At 40.9% G+C, this 16,802-nt stretch overlaps 1 protein-coding gene across 3 annotated transcripts in view; it reads left to right on the top strand.

Annotated features, from left to right (window-relative positions):
• The window catches only part of ERBB4 (erb-b2 receptor tyrosine kinase 4), a 597,238-nt gene that overhangs the window by 431,029 nt on the left and 149,407 nt on the right, over positions 1 to 16,802 (top strand). For all 3 annotated transcript variants that reach the window (XM_068947909.1, XM_068947910.1, XM_068947911.1), the window contains exons 13-15: positions 8,369 to 8,501; positions 10,927 to 11,020; positions 12,562 to 12,716. In XM_068947909.1, coding sequence (XP_068804010.1) covers positions 8,369 to 8,501; positions 10,927 to 11,020; positions 12,562 to 12,716 — 382 coding nt within the window. The remainder of the gene's footprint in view (positions 1 to 8,368; positions 8,502 to 10,926; positions 11,021 to 12,561; positions 12,717 to 16,802) is intronic.

Below are 16,802 nucleotides of genomic sequence, written 5' to 3' on the forward strand. Positions count from 1 at the left end.
GATGGAAAATGGCTCTGAGATGAACTTCACTTCATAGAATAGTGTCTCATTAGTTTCACTGTTCTGGAGTGCTTAAGGACTTGGTAGAACGCGGTATTTGGGAAGAGGTTCCCGCATTGGTTGTCCGGACTCCCTTATCAGATACCTCTTTGCCCTTTCCTGTGATGTCGAAGTTTGGGTGCTTTGGAAGTGGCCCACAGCTACTGAAACATGGGATTCTTGAGCAAATGGAAACTTGGATCTATTGTCGAACGATCCTCTTGCGTTGTAAGTCTTGTCACGACATTTGCACACAAGGCAAAATTTGGAATTATTTTGATTTAACTGGTTGAATATTGGCTATAATATATATAGAGAGAATATATATATAGAGAGAGAGATATATAAAATAATTTTTTTCCAGGATGAAAAAATATTCTTAAAGATATTTTATGAAATTTAACACCGTGTAAGAAATGAATAGAATGTAAATGGCTCTAAGGTGAACTTCATGCATGGAATTTGTTTTTACTTCATGAGGAAAACAAATCTCATTCATTTAATTTCATTTCAGCCAGTCACAATGTAAACTACCGTGAAGCATATGGACTCTAACCTGTGTTTATTAAATGGACTATATTTAATGAATATAGGCTAGGGCCCAAATTATTCTGACTGATCAGAAAACAGTGTCTTAGGTAGTTAACTTCCTGAGTCCTAAAAGGGGACAGTGTTTTTCTCTCTCTACGCACATATATGAACGGATTAATGTTTTGTCACCTTCTGAGAGAGGCAGCATTAGATGTGGAGAGCTATCCTCCTGCTTTTAACTCCGTCGATCAGTACCTCTCTGGAGTTAAATGCGTTCTGTTGCAGGTTAGATATCTAACTAAGATCTTAAAAATCACCTGGAGCAAGACAGAACTGCCCCTTAGAGCCAGGTGCAGTCCTCCAGCATCTTTTGAAATAGCTGTGATTTACAAGGTAGGCATCAGACTGGGATTTTGGGGAGTTTTCTCAGAGTCTTTGGCTGAATGTGTGTGATCTGAGGACAAGCCACTAGGATTCGAATTCCTGCCTTTTGGTTGTCTTGCCTGTTGTAGATCCTGATCCTACAGATGCTTTGGCATATGCCCATTGCCTCTCTGAGTGACAAATAAGACTCATCAGAATGATGAAGGTAAATACATAGGTAAATATTTGCAGGATCAGGACCCAGCCTCTGTGCTGGAAATACTACCTGTTTGCATGGTAGCCAGCCAGGTGTGAATTGTTAGCAAAGAGCATCCCTTTTAAGTTTTTTGGTTTGTTTCTTATGAAGAAACAACTGTAGACCGTGCTAATTATTAGAGCCACGTTCTAGTATGTTAAGTATTAATCCTTTGTACTTGTTGAGTCACTATCAGCTTGTTTTGCTTTCCTCCTACATAGTGATTACTAATAATTTAAAGCAAGTTCCAGCAAACATGAAGCTCATGGAACAGCTTCCAAGATATTCTAGTCAGCATCATATCTGAGTGACTTTTGTGAAACGTTGCAATAGGTGATGATACTCTGAAGATACCTGATGAGAGCATCAGATATCTTTCCCATACTATTTAATGCTGTGTACAGCTGAGTGTCTGAGCTATTAAAGTCAGTGAGAAAATACTGAAAATTGTTGAGGGAGTTAAATGCTTCAGGAAGAGTTCAGTCTGTAATAACATTTCCTGTTTGTGATAACTGACGTTAACATATTAATCAGTAGAGTTTGGTAGGACTCTGATTATTTCAGTGAAGAAGATGAAGTGAAGACAGTGGATCTCAGTCAGGGGAAAGTGCTACAGAATTGTCCAGGACACAAAATGTATTTTACACTCTTGGTCCTCCGAATTATCTCATCTTGTTGTGTGTGCCGCCACTTAAGAATCTGGAAGTAGTCACCCAACGTTTCGTGAATTCACATAGAATTCACATGGAAGGCCACCTCTGAGAAGGCTTTTCCAAAGGTTGGCAAAGAAAGTCTAGGGTAGACTTTCACCTTGTGTGCTTCACTTGTTTGTACAATGTTGCAAATACAGGAGGAGACTTTTTTATTATTATTATTTTAAACAAATCCATAAACCCCACAATTCCCTGTTGTGACTATATTGTTTTGCTAGTACTGTCTCATGCAGGGCTCAGGTGGGTGGGTACCTGGAAGGAGTGTGTTCTCTTGCTTCCCACCTTCCCCCCACACGTTTAGGGTTAGGAAAGTCTGTGTCCCAGCTTGAGCGCGCAGGGCGCACCGAAGGAAGCGTCCCAGGCTGAGCGCCGTTGAAAGGGGGGCAGTAGGTGATTACGAGCGAGAAGCTTGTGAGCAGCACAGCTCCTGAGAGAGTTCTCGGGGACAGACTGGACGTGCAGGTGGGCTGCAAGAGATGATTCAAGGACAATTTGAGGCTTCAGCAGCCGTCGTACCTTTAGCACGGTCCGACTGTATCTCCTAAGGTTGTGTAAGAGTTCAGGTGGCAAATGAGCGTCTTCAAACTGGTTAGCCTCGTGGAAATTAATTGGAGAGCGCTTATCTAAATGTGGTGCATGGAGCTCTCATCTAATGTATGCTTTAAATTCTCTAATACTACACACTGTAATATTAAATACGGTTTATGCATAAAACTTACTCCATAATGAACATAGTTAATGTAGAATGAATGACTATAAAGTTACTTGCTAGAGATTGTGCTTTAGTAGTTGGTTTTACCGTTGCTCTCTGCTGAAGTGAACAGTTTGCTTTTTTTCCTAGCACAGCTTTTTTAATGGAACAGTATCAGAGATGGCTCCCGTTAGATATGAGTGCACACTAAATTAGAAAAAATGCTCTTCTATACAAAGTTATTTAAATATACCTTTCAGCTTTAGAGACGACTGCAGCGTACAGTGAAACCTTTCTAAGCAAAGGTTGTTATAAATGTGATCATTGGGAATTGTGTCGATTTATCCACCAATTAGCAACTTGAATAAATGATTGCAGTCATTATCAGGCTTGATGCAAAGCTAATTGAAATCTGCAGGAGCTTTTTATTGAGTTCAAGAAGCTTTGGATCAGGCCCATAAGTAAATAGCCAAATAATAATAATTTTTCTTTTTTTAGATAGCTAATTTTGTTGTGTGCCATCTAGTTTGTGGAAGCACATTGAGCCTTTCTGCTCCTAACCTGTGTGACCTCATTAAAAGAGAATGAACGCTTGTTCTAAAACTGTCAATGAGTTGCTATCAAAAGCATTATTGTTCTTTCCCTCCACATACAGCCATGTGATACACTAGAGCTTCAGAACGTTTTCAGTCCATGAACGTGCCAAATAATACATCTGAAATTGAAACATTCCTTTATCGCCCCTATAATTAAAGAAGAGTTTTTGTAAGTTGTCAAAAAAAAAATCATTCCTTTCTTGCCAAGATTCACTTATGAAAACGTTTCTGTGACTTAGTAATAAGCAGAAGGAAATAGTGTTTTTTTTTTTCTTAACTATTGTCTTTTTTCATACACCGCAGGCACTATGTTGGCTAGAATTCAATAGGGTAATTACGGTTTTCTTCACTGAAAAGCTCTAGTTTTATTTGCATAGGGTTCATTCGGTATACTTCCTGACCAGTCGTGTGATAGTGATCCTTGCTTGCTATTTGCAGGAATGTTTCAGAGTGCAACACGGGGTGGGGAGGGGGTTTAAAGAAATTCAGATCCTGGAGTATCCTAACATTTGATAAGAATAAAGAAAAGCAAATCACTAGTAATGACAACAAAGTTTCAAGTTACAAAAGCAAGGTGAGTAAGCAAATAGGAAACTGCCTTTTGATCGCCAGGCTTGTGTAAAACAGAAGAACTGGCGTTGTTCTTAAGACCAGAAATGAGAACAAAGAGATCTGAAAAGCAAGGGATTTTATTTTCTGTCTTGCAAAGCAAGTGCTTTAAGACAGGCATTGACTACAAAAATAAAACTCTTTATTAAAAAAAGTTTGTGTATTTTGGTGGTGGTGGTGGTTGGATTTTTTTTTTTTGTTTTGGTACAGCTTGAGCCTAAAGCTCAAATTGTCTGTTAACTGCATGTGTCCTTGTGGCAGGCAGGACTTGTATATTTGGGCAATGTCAGTCACATGCCCAGAATGAGATAAAGGGAGATGGCAGGACCAGGCATGAAGTGCTGGAGTCTGCTCCAAATCCCCAGGTGCAACTGGGGTTGCCCTTAAGAGGACCAGCTGCATCCATCATGCAGCACTTGCTCCAGGATGCTCCTATAGAGTAAACATGAGACAAGGAAAACCTGGTCTTTAACACCAAGTCAGTGCCCCTCCTGAACTATACCGTACAAAGCCAGTGTGAGAGTGAAATATAAATGGTATATTTAAAATAGATGGAAAAGGAAACATTGCATTGTCAGTGTATGTAGCATTTGCTAAGGCAAAGATCTGGCATAACTCCTTTAACCTCTGAGGAGTTTAGTCAGTGGCAATGTAGTAGAACTACTGAAGTCTGGTAGATGCTATAATATGTTGCCGTGCAAAAAAAAAAAAAAAAAAAAATATATATATATATATATATATAAAAGGACGGTGCTGATGAGCTTGTGTGTTTCATCTCTGCTCGCTGGCTCTGTATGGTGTGATGCCTTCACCTGGGCCTCAACAGAGTGACTCCTGATTGACTGTACGCTTCACGGGAAGAGAATGAGACATTTTTTATGTAACGGCATGCTGAATAGCTCAGGCCTCTAGTTGCTGTGCTGGAATCTGTGAGAATTACTGCATCCAAGCAGAAATTAAATAGCCACCTGGAATTGTTCTTAAATTATATTATTTTATGTTTGGCTGTAGCTGACTTGTGCTTTGAGGCAAAAGAGGAGAAAGGAAGACGCTTCTGAATGCTTTCTGAGTGTTGTCATTAAGAAAATACGTGATTTAAAAGGAAAAAAAAATTATTCTGGCATTCCAGCCTTGATAAGGCATATGTATGCAGACTTTTCATATCCCAGCTCACTTGTGGTATCGTATGGAAAAAATAGTGCTTAGATTCTGCTGAAATACAGGTGTCGCACAGGAGAGCCGTGCGGAGTCAGCAGCGGCGCTGTTCAGGGAGCGAGTGTGCTGGCTAGCAGGTTTGCCTGCTAGGGCTGGAGAACATCAAGTTTTCTATTAGTTCTCAAGCTGCTTGGAAGGATACAAAGGTGAAATGGCCTTTCTCAGCACTGAATAATGGAAGTGTTCTAGGCAGAAAAGAAACAAGTAAATGCAGAGCTGCCACCCTCAGTCTCGATAAGTCCAAACGTCCAAGTGCAAGAACAAAGGAAGTAGGGGAGATGCTTCACTCTTCCTGCCTACTTGTTACATGGGCTAGGAAAGGGAAGCCTTGAAACGCGCCCTGCATGCGATTGTTGTGTATTTTCATTTTTCCCTCCCCTAAGAAGTGTTGTATAATAAGTTCAGTGGTCAAAAAGTGGGATGGCAGCAGGAGGAGAGACGGGACAAGGCAAGTAGCACATATCAAAGGAAAGCCTGCTGCCCTTGTGGCACGAACGTCTTCCATCACAGCAGGAGAAAGGTGCAGGAATTGCCTTGTAACAAGCAGAGGAGGACACGAGCCCAACATGCCGTATAGATCAGAAAGATGTATGTGACAAACATTGTGCTGACATCAAACAGTGCTGCATGATGAAAACAGGTGATTAAGGAACAGTTAGAGAGAGGATCACTGTATGAAGCAGGGTGCTCTTCTGTACAGTAGGCTGCTGTGACAGACGTTCAGTGGGTTCCTAATGGGGCACGTTAGGTGTTCTGACTTGTGACATTAAAATGGAAGAAATGCTTCTGCGCCCAGAAGAAATTAAACGTGGTATATTATACACTGCAGCACAGAATAACCAGGGTTAAAACATGCCATGGAGAGCAGGAAGCGTCTTCCTGCTAACTCTTTCATAATTTAGAAGGGCTTTGTGCCTCTTAGCTACTAAAACTCAATATACTCTTTAACTGTTAAGGAAGATTGTAATGGATGGTACCGAACTGTGCATTCTTCTAGCCTTGGTAGAGGAGATGAGACCATCAGGTATCCTGAAATGAAAATAGGGTATAATTTTTTTTCCTCCCCTCAAAGCTTGTTCCTGTACTGGAAGAAATGCAGAAAAGTACTGTCAGATAGAACTACTTTTTTATTATTATTCTCTAATACAGAGCTGCCAGATGACTTTTTGCATTTTGCAAGAGGAATTTCTCTTGGTTTTGCTGTTGTCCCTCTGTAAGTGTATGCCAAATATATATACTGGTGATGTTTTACAGGTATATTCTGTGTGTGTGTGTGTGTTTGTGATTGAACATACTTTAAGAAATTTGAAGGGATTTGGTAGAATTCTACCAGTGAACATACTTTTTAGTTTATTATTTGATACTTCCCTCGGGCTGTTTCCAGGTGGATTAATCCCAGTTGGATAAATGTTTCAAATAGTGCAAGGGTGAGTTCAAATTAAGAGATCTGCCCTTTCAAGGTGCCAGGTTTTGACTGAATCAGAGTAACTGCACCTTCCTCAAATGCTGGAGAGAGAACATTTGCTTCCTTTTGCTCATTGCTCGTTTTCTCAGTCTTTCCCACTTGAAACCATCTTTTATTATTCCATCGAGATCTTTATGCTGTGAAGGATTTGTATAAAATCGTAGAATTAATGCGTTCGTTGAAACAACCTTTCCCTCACCCTTTGTTCATTTTGTTTATTTAAATATTTAAGTTTGATTTTGATACAGGGACAATTTTTTATTTTGTGGACTTTATAGTGTTTAATATAAAAAGCTCTTTGGCTCTTTAGGTGCCTTTGTAATTAACAATTAAAAAGTCACAGTAAACGTTGATAATTTCCTTCAACTTTCTCCCATCTTCCCTAAGTTTCATTTCACAGTGTCCTTGATTCAGAAGTGGTGTTTTGTATTTTTAGTTTAATAACCCCTCTATGAACTTGGCCAATTGCTTTTTCAAAACCTATAAATTTTTGGCAATTACCATGCTCCCCTGTCAGGAAATTCTGCAGCTTGAGCTACACTTGGAATGAAGAAACATCTCTTGTTTTTTAACCCTGTCAGGTTTCTGTATCTTTGAAGGCCCGCGAGGGGCTTGGAAGAAGCAACAAACAGTTCTGTTATGCATATCTTCTTCTTGGCACTCATGGTTTTAGAGATCTTGATCGTGCTGTTCCTCACCCATTTCTAAGGCTGCTAGTCTATTTATTCCTAATATAGAAGCCATTCAGTAGTTTTGATCAAACCTGTTAACGCCGCTCTTAAACCTTTTTCTCATTCTACTATATCCTTTCCAAACGGAACTGACCAAACTGCATGTAGTACTCAAACTGTGAGCGCACAGTGCATTTCTGTAGCGGTAAGATGGTTCTTTTCTTTTTTTTTTCCTGTTTTTTTTTTCTCCTCCCCTCTATACTGTTTTCTAGAAAATCTCAACATTTGGTTAGCTTTTCTGACCGCTGCATATTGACCTGGCATTTCATAAAATTGTCAGTGTTAATCCTAAGGTTTTGTTCTTGTGTTGTAGTAGTCAGCTCAGAGTCCCTTATTCTATCAGTAAAGTAGGCTTTGGGTGTTTTTTTTTTTTTCCTTCTTCCCATCTGCATTAATTCCACATAAAACACCTTGTATTAAGCAGGTCTCCCTTGTCTGCATGGTTGCTTCACGGAACTCGTCTTCTGCTTTGTAAGGCATGACTTCCCGTTACCAAAGTTTTGATTCTTTTTCTGTGATATACTGTATTTATATATCCATGTGTGCTTTAAGCTGCTCTCTAGAGTCGTTTCTACCAATTGCAAAATGGCTTTTTTCAAACAAGGAAAACTCATTTTAATTTCTGAGCATTGGCTCTCTGATATCGTGAGGTGCAAGGAACGTCTTGGTAACATTTGGTGTTGGCTTATCATTGCTTCCATAATCAGTGCTTTATTGTTAAGGGTTCAGCACTGAATAATTTTGGTCGTTTTATTCTTAGCTTGATTTGAGAATAGAGTCCATCGGGTAGGGTAAGAGAAAGATTTGCTGCTCCAGAGGAACAGTGATAAAGTCAGATGATATCTTCCCCACACAGAGCCTGAAATTCTGTAACATCTTCAAGGCTGTCAAGGCTGGAGGCCTTTAACCCTCCACGAGGATGAGAAGACTAGAGCAATAATGCAAACATTCATAATTGGAATCTAAGTGGGATTTTGCCACCTCCTCTCTATGCACGGCTTATGCTATGTGCAAGAAAGAGTTGGTTCTTGACTTATGAGGGATTTTGCTGTCATTTATTTTGAGGGGAGTATCATCTTTTTGAGTGCTGAAAGAGACGTTCTCCCTTCGGATTTTGGAGGGCTATATACTTTAATGATGATGTCCTCTCTGTCTGCAGCTGCTGATGGCATGGTGTGTAATGAGTTATGCTCAAGTGATGGCTGTTGGGGGCCGGGGCCAGACCAGTGTCTCTCCTGCAAGCGCTTCATCAGGGGAAGGACCTGCATAGACTCTTGTAACCTGTATGATGGGTAAGATGCTTCCCTTGCGCTTTTCTCTAAAGATGCTGATAAGGTTGTTTAGAACTTAAATGAATAAGTTATCTTGTTCTTACATTAAGCAATACCTTGTTTCATCGGCACGTTACTGATCTGGAGTGAGATATGCTGTGGGATAAGTTTAAACATTTCGGAATGTAAATTTGAGTAGAGGGATTTACCTAGTGCTCTACCAGCTAAAGTTTCAGGCAACATCACGAGTTTCTTGCAGCTTTTGCATTCCTGAAGACCTGGAGAATTTGCTTAGCTGAAGATACCTGAAACTAAAACCCTGTTAACTCTATTTGAATATCAACACCCCCGTTCAGAGCAGCATAAAGTTATGCTCTTTCAGATCAGTTAGCTTTAGGCAAGTGGTAAAGAAATTCCCTGATTAAGGACCTCAAAGAAGGAAAACTCTCTCTCTCTTTTTTCATGATACACTGTGTATTTGTACACAGCGGTAAATAAAAATAACTTTGAGTTCTTCCCTCCTTTCCTTCTCCCACTGAGGCATATGCACCATCCTTTCTAGGGGATGGATGGGGAATAGACCCACACGCTGCAGAGACAAAGCTGCTTTAGTCTGTCTTATGACAGGAGAATAAAGCTAAACAGCTTAAGTTAGTTGCAGCAGAAAAAATTAATGAGTAGGCCATGGAGGGAAGGGGGTGGAATTTTATTTCCCATGTAACAGTATAGCAAGGTCCCTGGCACTTTTTTTTTTTTATAAGAAGGATAAAACTCCTAAATCATTTTAATTCTTTTGCCCTCAAGGTCCTAATTTAAAATAAAATCACTGTATTTTTTTTTCCTCTTTGTTTTCCCTACATTGGATGCCAATTCCTGTGACTATGATGGAGAGATTATTGAATGCACTCCCATAGATACTTGAAAATACCCTAAACTTTTCCTTCTGGAGAATGCATGCAAAAAACCCCTTGTCGGAGTACAGTTTTATGTGCTTTAAAACTACCCCCTCACCCAACTTTGCAGGCCAAAATTATTTTCTTATATGCACCTGAATAAACTGGGCTAAACTGAAGTAGATTTTGCATCATATGTCATCTGGTTCTAGCCTGAACCGTGTCTCAGCAACTTCGCTAGGAGACTCTGACGTGGCGTAACTGGCCACGACCAAGTCAGGTTGTGATTTCTGAACTGTATCGATTGGAGAACAGTTATTGTGACCTAGGCTCATGGAGAAGTTTGGTTTTTTTTTCCATTGAGAGCTCTGCACATTCATCTCATAGGGCAGCTCCAGTACATCAGGGTAGGTGTCTTTGTCTTCTCTTTCAGTCCTCAGTAGGAAAGTTTTATCTCCAAAGTTAGAGGAGGATCAGCTTCCTTGTAATAGTCATCTGAGGTTTTCCGCAACTAGGCAGTTGCAATAGATTCTAACCTCTGCAGAGAAGCAGAGGGCATCAGTTAACCAAGCACGGAGACCTTCATAGAGATAGTAGTGCAACTCCACTACCTGTTTAATACATCAAGATGGGGTTCATCCCAAAGCTTAGGTGTCTGGTCTGAGCTAGTTACATAGGTTCTCTCTGGTTAGTGGAGAAAGAAAGACCTGTTCAGATATTAGTTCATGTCATCTTAGAAGATGATAGTGGGATGAATTGTGTCATGAAGAGGTCTTTTTTTTTTTTGTTTGGGGTTTTTTTGCTTGTTTGGTTTTTTTGTTAGTGACAACTAGCTGAAACGAAGACACCTGATTTACAATGATGTCATGGTGTTTGATGGGGAAAAAAAAATCCCACCTACTGTCACAAATCACAACTTTGTGCCAGAGGTTAGCTGGCGAATTAAAATACTTGTTTTTCCCCTTCATAAGCAGTTTACAATAAAAAGGATCACCTGGGTGATGGTTTCTTGCAGATACCTGAAATTAGTAAACTTTTTTTTTTAAAACTCTCTATAGATTCAGACTTGGTTGTGTGTGAAACAGTTAGGAGACTTTTGGAGAATGGGCTTTCAAGTGGGAGTGTTCACACAGACTTAATAAAAACAACAGAAAGAAAACTGTGATCAGTGCCTTTGCAATACTTTCCTATCTGATGATGATATCTCACCAGTAACAAGCGACTCTGGGAATTTGAGTTCCGAGTGACGAGTCCATAGAAACACAGAAATGAGTAATTTCCTCCTGTAAATGAGGTCCTTATTTCTTAAAGCATGAGGAGGAAAAAAAGCCCAGTAGTTTGATATTGTCAGACAAAATGTCTGCTGCTTCATGTGTCTGTGAGTGATGTTGCTGACGGGGCACAGTTTTCAGCTGATGTAAAGCAGCAGAGTGCCATTAAAAGAAGTGATCTCAGCTGAAACGATTTCCACCAGGTGAAGGGCCAGCCATTTTATCTGTTTCAGTTTCAGTTTTTGCTTTTTCCTAACCTGTCTGAAAAAAATATTTCCCTAGGGAATTTCGAGAGTTTGCAAATGGTTCTGTCTGTGTGGAGTGTGATCCCCAGTGTGAAAAGATGGAAGATAATATGATCACATGCTATGGGCCGGTAAGAACAACATGCGCTATATTGTTGGCTAACAATACAGGTTGCTGTAGTGTGTTAAAGCATAGGTATTCTCTGTTTACAGAATCAGAGTGGCTACTGAAAGTTAGTGTTGACAAAAGCAGAAAAAAAATATGTGTGTTCTGCATGTGGGGGCAGAATTCTGTTAAACGGCAAGCTAAGTAAACTCCCCTGGATCACGTTCCTTAACAAAATGATTTTAAAGGTAGTATCCTTTTCTTTTGTGAGTTATCTGAATGCCTTACTGGTACAGATACACAAAATTGCTTATTTCCTGTGTGCATGCAACATCCTATATTGCTTTGGCTGCTTCTATCTTTCATTTTTAAATGACAGATAGTATTCAGTTGTGCTTTGAGTGACCTCTTTTATGTTTGTTTTTATTCATAATACTCAATTCAGTCCTATTCTGCTAACATTTCAATTACCTTTTTTCCCACAAAGTGTGGGGATTTGTCTCAATCTCTCAGCAACCTTCCTTGAGCAATTGTTTTTTTTCGACTTAGATTAGCTTTTTAGTCTCTTTGAAATGGGATTTCTTGCTTGCATCCTAAGATCAGTGTTAACCGTGACTATTCACCCTTGTAATGGTCGATGAGTTTTGTTTCATAGGTTGCTGCTCTTTTGTGGGACAGAGAGAAGTCATCTCTGTCTCTTGGTCTTTTAATATTGCAAAGGTTAAAAGCAGAAAACATCCTGGGCAATGATGAGTTGTAATCACTGAGACAATTTGACCTGTGACTTAATTCCTTATTTCTCTGACTTACCTACTGCATTAAAAAAAAAAAAATTACACAGGCAGTCATTCTCATCATCTTTTTGTTTTCTGCGATGCCACATGAAGTAAGAAGCTAACGTTGCAAGTTTTCAGCCCAGGAGGGAAATTGGGATTTGTAGCAGGGCTAACAGGGCTCATAGACATAGAATCCTAGTCCTTTGCCCAGACTGAGCACCAGATTTGGTTGGCTCCACTGGCTTATCATCACAGCTTTTAAATTTTACTTTTAAATTCTCCAGGCACCTTGGTTTATAGTTGTTAGCAGCTTCATCGCCATGTGTATAAGGAAGGAAACCGTGTAGTTCTTCAGTATTGTTATGACCAGAAACCACAGGCGGGATGCAGCAGAAAATGGTTCAGGAATGCAGAGTTAGTGAGTCTCACTGAGAGGCCACTGCAGTTGCTTTGCAGGTGTGGTTCAGTACTGAACAGGGTTGAAAGAACTTCCTCCCTATAAGTTAGTGGACATCAAGTCCATTGTGATAACCACACCAAATAAGAAGAAACCTATTTAGCAGCTGGAGTTATTCTCGGCAGAGTAACTTTATGGCCAAGTGCACCAGGATTTACACGTGTGCCTCTCCTTAGCAGTAGCCGGAACCACTCGGCTAACTCACTGTTCATTGAGAAGAGAGCGCCACTGCAGTTATTGCTGAGTGTGCTGTCAGTCTAGGGCCTGCAATTCTAGTGCAGCAGTAAAAGGCAGATTAACTTGAACACACTGCATTTCTTCCATGCTCTCTAGGGACCTGACCACTGTACGAAGTGTTTCCATTTTAAGGACGGTCCAAATTGCGTGGAAAAATGTCCTGATGGCTTACAGGGGGCAAACAGCTTCATTTTCAAATATGCCGATGAGGATCGTGAGTGTCATCCTTGTCATCCAAACTGCACCCAAGGGTAAGTGCACATTCTGTGAACTGAGCCACTTTTGTTGCATGTCATGATTTAAGTACAGTTTGGCTTGGTAAAGCATTTGCCTCATTCCAGAAAATAGTGCTTGTGCAGGCAGCAGTAATATAACTTTTCATTGCCAGGTCTGTCGTTACATTTGGGTTCCGGTCGTGAATGTCCAGCAGCTTTTCTGAAAAAAAAAAAAACTTACACCGCTTTTGAAAAGCATACAGCAATGCTCTTGGATTTCTTTCTAGCTTTGGTTTACAGCAAATGTTGCTATGGATGTTTATGTGAACGTTGGCCTGTGCAATGACTTTAGTATTTATTTGTTGATAGAATTTTTATCCTTGCTCCCTGGTATTGATGGACTCCCCCCTGCAGCAATTCTGTGAGACAAAAAAGGGTTACCGCTCCCTGTTACAGAGGCGGACTGATGCAAAGGGTTTGTCTGAAATCAGAGTTTGTGCAGGAATCTGAATCTGAGCATCAGTTACCCCAAATGACCTGTTGCATTTGAAAATATATACACTGTTGTATCTGGGTCAGAATTGAGAGCTCATGCAACAGAATAACAGTGGTCAAATACACAGCTGTTGTTTTGCACGGCACCCAGGAGTTAGAAAGGTCTTTTTGGCAAGACAGTTGGTGATGTCCGGCATACGAAGAAAGGGAGAGGCAGCCTGGGGGGAAAAATGAAAAAACTTCAGCCCGTGAAATAAGCTTCCACAAGAGGCTTTTATTGTTTAGCAGCTAAAATTAAACCAGTAAATTATTCAATGTAATCTTGATGTCAACAGCTGTTGCCATTCAAAATGAGACCTTTTGCTGGGTTTGCAAATCTAATTACAATAGAGCCATTAGGGAAATGAAAGTGAGATCGCAAAGACACAGCCAGGATCTGTTACAGATTTGTCTTCCGCGCAGGCCCTGTAAATCAGTTATGCAATAAGAAAAATGCTGCTACCGTGGAAGAAGAGCGTAAGAAGAAACAATACCAAAAGACGAGCTTGCTTCAGGAGCTTCAATCCTGGCTGTAATAGAAGGTGGAAGCACCAATTCTGACTGAACCTGACAGGCCCAGCTGTGGCTGATAGATTTACTGTCCAGTCTGTATAAGAGGTGTCTTGCAGCTGTGCTGGGCCTGTAGGCAGACCAGCATGCGACAGGCTTTCCCATTGCCGCCTCTGTTCCAGGAAGGTCTGACTGATCTAACTCCTGCTAAACTTTGTGGCACAACTGTGTTTCACCTGGACCGGGAAGGGAACAGAATATTTTCCATTCCTTTCCGCTTCCTCATGCGCACCAATGTTTTGCAAGTTGACTCTTTCCTTTTATCTCCCTGGGTAGAATGGGGTCAAGAAAGGAGGCCTTTACACCTTGTGGTGGAAATCTCACACTCTAGTCCATAAACAAATAGGAAGGGCATTAGGCAGCTGTAACTGAATTTGCTGGTGTTCATTGGCAACCCGTAGTGATGCGGAGTTCATGGATGGTGAGTATTTATGTTGGAATTGTATCCCTAAACTTCCAGCTTTTCCTTCTTTTCTTCCTGCAGCCATCTGCTCCAGCTGATTAGGTGAAAGGATGTCTTCTGCAGTGTAATGTGCAATCCCCAGAGAAATGAGAAGGTAGCGAAGGTGCCAAAGATTTCTCCTGGTTTACATGGGCAAAAGTGTGGTCATCTTCCAGAGGAGGAGCTGCTCTCCCTTTGCCATCAGTCAAATACTAGTCCTCGCAGAAATCCTCATCCTCTTCTTATTAAAGGGTTAATATGTCTGTTCTGAGGTCTTTTGCCACTCCTCCTAAAAACAACCTCCCCAAAATCTGGGTAACTATAGATATTTTTTTTCTAATGTTTCTAAAGGCTTTCTGGAACGTGCTTCTCTTTCTGCAGTTCTGGCAAACTGTGATGATCATCAGTGCCCCAGAGGCCTGAATTTTATGCATTGTCCGTCACCTTGCCGACGTTGTCAGGTTCTTGCTGCGTACGCCCACGGAGAGAAGAGGAATCAATTAGTCTCTTTTGCTTCCAACACTGAGTTCTGCAGTTTCATACCCTTCCTTGAGAAATGAGTATTTAAATCCGCCCCCTCCCCCCCATCAGGATTCTTCAGTAAAATAGGATATGGCGGGGGGCGGCCCCATCTTGGTATTTATTTCTCTTGATATTTGGCCCACAACTGAATGGTACAGAGAAACTGTAATTGCACTCCATCTAGCACGTCTGTTCTGCTCTCTGGCAGATCAGATGCCGGAATAAGAGCGAAACGCTAGCAGGACAGCTTAGATAGTTGTCAAAAAGTGTTGCGCTACCGCAGAGCGCTGCTCCCAGTACAGTGTTATCTCACTCCTGCAGTGCTGCTCTCTCTGAATCAGGGTGCTTGCTAAAATGAGTGGTTAGTTCTCATACTTTGTTTCTAGTCAACCCCAACCCTTGCTGACACAGAGGCAGGTATCTATCCCACCTCTGTGTTGCCTGTATAGCACTTTGCCGCGATTTCTTCAAGACGCTGGCAGCTGATTGCTTAACACCCCGGAACGTGAGACTTGATTATACCATTCTCCTCCCTTATTGAAGTATAATGGCTACTCCTGTTAATAGTTGTGTCATTATCCAGCCCTGTTAGTTGTCTTACATTGACCAAGGGAACTGTCAAGGAGTGACTTCCTTGGATGCAGGAGCTGTGCTCTTGGCCTTGCATCCCCGTGATAAGCATCAGCTACTTGAAGCCAGTTGTGAGCAGAGCGGAGGCGCACGAGGCAGCTATCTCATTTAATTCATGAGAGTTCAGAAAGCATTTGGCACTTCTTCTTGCAGAGCTGTCCAAAATGGAACACTTTCACAGAAATAAAATACTAATTATATAATAGCATTTGACAGTCTGCTTCCTCACCAGGCGAGATACAAATGGGAGATCCCACTGGACACCTCCTCTCATCATTGAAAGGCATTTTTTTTCAGAGAATTTTTTTGAAGGAAATGCACTACTCTTCAAAAAAACTTTTTCGTTACTCTAAGCCAAGAGCAGAGAAGTCGTGGGAGCCTTATCAGCACACGTGTGACCCAGAAGGGGTTTGAAGGCACAAGGACTGTTTTGCGCCTAAAGTTTACGTGTATTTTTAGAAAGGCCTTTGGAATTCTAGGTGGCCTGATGGTACAAATTCAATGGCAACAAACTCTGATTAAGAGAGTGGTTATTATTTGGTCGATGCAAAATCTCTTCCTTAACTTGCTTATTATCACCCCAGTATGCAGTTCCTCTTTTCTAACTTTTTGCTACTCCAGACCTATGAAAAATTAAGGACCCACCTTTCTATCTTAAAGTTACTAAGAGACAATTCTTGAGAGAGTTGGAGAAAGGGTCATTTCAGAAAAAAACATTGTTACTCCAATTTTCAAACTGTTTTAACTCATCGCTTTCTTTCAGAGGATAATTATCTGTAATGCTGGGATGAGCCCCAAGTGCAGTTTTCTGTATAAGCTGTATTGGGCTATTGTAAAATATTGCAAATCTCATTAATAAATTGGGACATATCCATTAATGGGTTCATTTTACAGGGAGAACCTGGAAATGAAAGTAGCATCCAGACCCCAAGCAGAAGAAGGAACCCTGGGGGTGAATTGAGTACCCGAGTGATGTACGATTGTGTTGTACTTGGACTTACGTGTGTCAAAAAGCCTGAAGCAAAGGCAGTTATTTCCAGAGGAAAAATAACTGATGATTTTATGGTGACAATCAGCTTGTTAATAGAACCAAGTATTTGTTGCCATTACTCACGTAATACTGTAATGTGCAGCATTTAAACCGGGGCTGCCAGGAGAAGAGCATGGAGCTGTGCAACGTGACTAGGCGTGGTGGAAATCGCACCTGGACAGACTTTTCTCTTTGGGGCTGGGAAATCCACTGCAGGAGATCATAGGTTTAAATAAAATCGGTGGTATTTCAACTTAGACGTGGGCAAGGTCCAAACAGCTCTTTCTGGTTTCAGATCCTGTTCTTCGAAAGTCTGAGAGAATAAATGCAGAGATGTGAAATGACTCCAAGACAATAGGCTGTTACGTTAGTCTGCCAGCTATCTGAACTAGTA

Source organism: Struthio camelus, chromosome 6, assembly GCF_040807025.1.
Source record: "Struthio camelus isolate bStrCam1 chromosome 6, bStrCam1.hap1, whole genome shotgun sequence".
Taxonomy (NCBI): domain Eukaryota; kingdom Metazoa; phylum Chordata; class Aves; order Struthioniformes; family Struthionidae; genus Struthio; species Struthio camelus.